This window comes from Drosophila sulfurigaster, chromosome 2R, assembly GCF_023558435.1.
Source record: "Drosophila sulfurigaster albostrigata strain 15112-1811.04 chromosome 2R, ASM2355843v2, whole genome shotgun sequence".
NCBI classification, from domain to species: Eukaryota; Metazoa; Arthropoda; class Insecta; order Diptera; family Drosophilidae; genus Drosophila; species Drosophila sulfurigaster.
In genome coordinates this window covers 3,758,139-3,762,385 of record NC_084882.1, presented here as the reverse complement: position 1 = coordinate 3,762,385, position 4,247 = coordinate 3,758,139, and the positions used below count along the sequence as shown (strand labels likewise).

The 4,247-nt window shown below is 37.5% G+C and overlaps 1 protein-coding gene across 1 annotated transcript; it reads left to right on the top strand.

The window, feature by feature from the left end:
• Positions 1 to 848: 848 nt before the first annotated feature.
• LOC133837455 (uncharacterized) lies at positions 849 to 2,890 on the top strand. The gene is made up of 2 exons (XM_062268229.1): positions 849 to 1,194; positions 2,319 to 2,890. Exons 1-2 carry the CDS (start codon positions 1,044 to 1,046, stop codon positions 2,846 to 2,848), a joined length of 681 nt encoding a protein of 226 aa, XP_062124213.1. The 5' UTR covers positions 849 to 1,043; the 3' UTR covers positions 2,849 to 2,890.
• Positions 2,891 to 4,247: the final 1,357 nt, after the last annotated feature.

The window sequence follows — 4,247 nt, the reverse complement described above, 5'->3', positions numbered from 1 at the left end:
TATACCCGCTACCCATAGGGTAGAAGGGTATTATAACTTTGTGCCGGCAGGAAATGTATGTAATAGGTAGAAGGAGGCATCTCCGACCCTATAAAGTATATATATTCTTGATCAGCGTCAACAGCCGAGACGATATAGCCATGTCCGTCTTTCCGTCTGTGTGTCTGTCCGTCCGTCCGTATGAAACACTGGATCTCAGAGACTATAAAACTACAATTTTTTTTCGACAGCATTTGTTATGTTTGCACGCAGATCAAGTTTGTTTCAAATTTTTGCCACGCCCACTTCCGCCCCCGCAAATCAAAAAAATCGAATAACAAGCCTAATTTTAAAGCTAGAGCTGCCAATTTTGGTATATACCATAAATACTATAGTAGTTATGAATTTGGTTGCGATCAGATAAAAATTGTGGAAGTTATTAAGGAAATACTTTTGTATGGGCAAAAACCCCTACTTACTAGGGGTCTGAGTTGCTTTGGCCGACAATCTGGCACATTGTGCCGTTTATGGTATATTTTGAATGGTGTACTATATCGATATACCAAACATACCATTTGGTATATTTTTAGTATTTTTTCGTATTTTCGGTATATTTTGAAAATGATACCGCATTATTTTGCCTTTATTAAAAATGGGTAGCGGGTATCTCATAGTCGAGCACACTCGACTGTAACTTTCTTACTTGTTTTGTTTTGTTTTTCGGGCAGCGCAGCGACAGACGTAGTAATGTTTGCGCTGCTAGCTGATGATGTCGTTAAACGCGCTGTCGATACAGTTGCGGTTGTTGTTGTTGTTACGGTTGACGTTGTCAGCGAAATTGCGGTGGTGGTTACTGCGTTCTTAGGCTTCGGCCACGCATTGAGCGATGAGCGACTGAGCGACTGAGCGACGCTCTCTCGAGCGACGTAAAATATTAAAGCTTATGAGAGAGCATTGGAGTGGCCACGTAGCCGCTGAGCGACGAGCGAAGTTCTTGAGCGTCAGAGCGACGTCGCTCAGCGCTAGAATTGGTTTTAATTTTTAGTGCATCGCTCAGCGACAAAATGCAAACAATGCAAAAAATATGCGCGGAAAGTTTAATTTCGGCTGTTCAAAGCCGAACCGTTTTATGGAACGACATTCATAAAGAGTACAAAAATAGAAATACTACTGATAAGGAATGGAATGAAGTAGGAGTTATTTGTAACTGTACAGGTAAGCTTTTATTTAACGTTATGTATAATATACAATAACAACGTAAGTAAAGTTATATTTAATATGTGTATATGAATATATATATTTATTTAAAGTGTCATTATTTAATCAAATGACTTAATATCGGAAATCCCAAAAAAAAATCTGTTAAAGAATTTCTAACATTCATTGCTGACTGACTGCTTCTATTGCAATGTGAATGTTCTTCAAGAATATCCACATTTCTTGAAGCAACTATTCCGTTATTAATTTCGGCTGTCGTATTTATGTAGTCCAGATCACTGTCCCCATCACGTTCTCTTACATAATTATGTAAAATGCAAGCACATTTTATAATGTGAACTGCTGTGCTAGGTTTCGTCTCAATATCTTTTTGTAAAATTCGCCATTTCTTAGTTAAAATACCAAAAGCACATTCAATGCACTTCCTGGCGATTGATAATCTTTCATTGTAGTTTTCAGTTTTGGCATTTAACTTTTTTCGAGGATATGGTCTCATTAAATAATTTTTCAGTGGGTAGGCTTCATCTCCAATTAAAAAGTTTGGCAAAATGATATTTGAGCCTGGTAGTGCTTGTGGTGGTGGAACATTGAATTTGCCTGCTTCCAGCAATCTAAACAAAGTGGATCCACAAAATGTTCCACCATCGCTTTGCTTTCCTCTGCCACCCACTTCAATTGTTATAAATTTTTTGTCAGCATCTGCTACTCCTTGCAAAACAATTGAAAAATAATGCAAATAATTGAAATAATGTGATTCAGTATGAGCTGGGCACTTAATTTGGCAATGTTTTCCGTCAATGCTACCCAGACAGTTTGGAAACTTCCAACGCCTATAATAATCTTGCGTAACTTTTTGAAGTGTATCAGTTGTTGGTGTTGGCATATATTCCTTTACGAGTGATTTCCAAATTATAATGCTTGTTTCGAATATAATGTTGCTAACAGTGCTTCTTCCCAATCGAAAAGCAAATGCCAAGTCACGAAATGAATGACCTGTAGCAAGGTACCTAAAAATAAAAATATGTGCTTAACAAAATAAAACTAATATAAAATAAAATATAATTATTAATAAAAACTAATTGTTATGAACAATATGCATATTTATAAAATCTAATTTTTAGGAGCTGCAGCAAAGGCCAAATGGAAAAATTTAAAGGATACATATAGAAGGACATTGCAAAAACTACCACGCCTACCATCAGGATCCGAAGCTCAAACATTTAATGTTAAATGGCCATACTTGGAGCTGATGTCTTTTTTAAAAAAGACAGTTGCTCCAGATCCGACTGAGGGCAATTTGCAGCAGGACGATGAAAGCATGAATGACATGCTTTCAGATATGCTTCATGAAGATGAAAGCAATATGTCTATGATGTCAACAACATCTACAAGTATGGTCGCAAAATCTACGCCCAGAAAAAGAAAAATTAATATGGAAACCGAATTCTTGGAGATAGAAAAAGAGCGACTGGAAATGTTGAGAAATCAAATCGGAAAAGAAAAAGAAACAGATGAAGAAAACAAAAACGAAGATTTATTATTTTTTAAATCACTTTTGCCTTTTTTTCAAAAATTTACTGACATCGAAAAGTTGGAGATTAGAAATGAAATACAAAATATATTAATTGTTAAGATTAAAAATAAGGAATAAATATTACATTAAACTACAACTTATGTTATCATCAGTATTATAATATAATTATTTACTTAAAAACACTTACATACACTTCCCTTAATAATAAAACCAATCGTTCTTCAGCAGAAATTGTTGATCTCGGTTTACTTATTTCATTTTCAATTGTACTTAACAGCAAGTCAAATGAATCGATTGACATGCGTAAGTATTGCCAAAATCGATCTGGATGGTTTCGTAGATTTCTGTATAAGTGATGAAACTCGCCATACTCATTTCTCAATCGATTTATGGGATGAACGCCAAACCTACGCCTTTGTATTCTTTTTAATTGCCTATATTTACCATAACGGCTTTCAAACAGATTTCGTAGAACCTCTCTAGAATAAGGCATTTTTACAACTAATCAACTCAAATGATGTCGCTCAGTGCGTGGCCACCTCACTCAAAGCGATCGCTCATTAACGTCGCTCGAGAGAGCGTCGCTCAGTCGCTCAGTCGCTCATCGCTCAATGCGTGGCCGAAGCCTTAGGCTGATGTCAGAGTGCGCGCGAGAAGCGATGCGATAATATTGGGCGAGAACGAGCGATAAACCATTGCAACCTTTTTCATATGCAATCGCTCGAAAGATGTCAGAGTGAGAGCGAAGCGAGTTGCGAGTTCAAGCGAGAAAGCGAGAGCAAAGCGAGAGAGCAGTTTGCAACCTGCTTTATCGCTTCAACTCTCTCAGAGCGTACGATTGTTTTGTTGCATTCTGTGATTTAATTACCGCTTATTTTCAAAATTTGGCCAACGCTTCTCCAGCCGACTACTAATTTTATTTAATATATAGTCAAAAGTTGAAATAGACATCCTTGAATAGTTAAAAAACTTTTCTGGGTGGTTTCTCAAGTCATTATATAAATTTTTGAACTCTCCTTTTTCGTTTCTACTGCAGTTAAGCGGGTGGACGCCACTTTTTTTTAAAACAAAGTTAAATGTTGCACTTCAAGCAAAAAAATCTTCGTCCAAATCCATCACCATCATATTAATAACTGAAAAATAGAACAATGTAGATCGTTCTCGCAAAGCTCTCACTCTGACATCTTCTCGCTTTGCTCATCGCTTCTCGCATCGCTTCGCTTCGCTTCTCGCGCGCACTCTGACATCAGCCTTAGGCTGCAGAGACATCGATGGAAGCGAGAGAGAGCATGAGCGCGCTCTATTGCTCTCTATTGCTCTCTTCGTTTAAGAGGTCGGTCGAGTTGGGGGTAATTGACCGCACTTGATCAGAGCTTGCATTATTTTCGGTCGCTTTAAAAGAGAAGTACGCGTTGTTTCTTTGTTGTGAGAGCCGTCTCTCGTCTTGCTCACGGTGACGTTGTGCACGAATGTCGTTTTGACTCATTGTAATCGAGATTGATTAGTTAGAGTTTTA

Coding starts and splice junctions, on each gene's coding strand:
- LOC133837455 (XM_062268229.1), top strand. CDS start 1,044: ATGCAAACAATGCAAAAAATATGCGCGGAAAGTTTAATTTCGGCTGTT. Junction 1,195..2,318: donor AGTTATTTGTAACTGTACAG/GTAAGCTTTTAT, acceptor TCTAATTTTTAG/GAGCTGCAGCAAAGGCCAAA.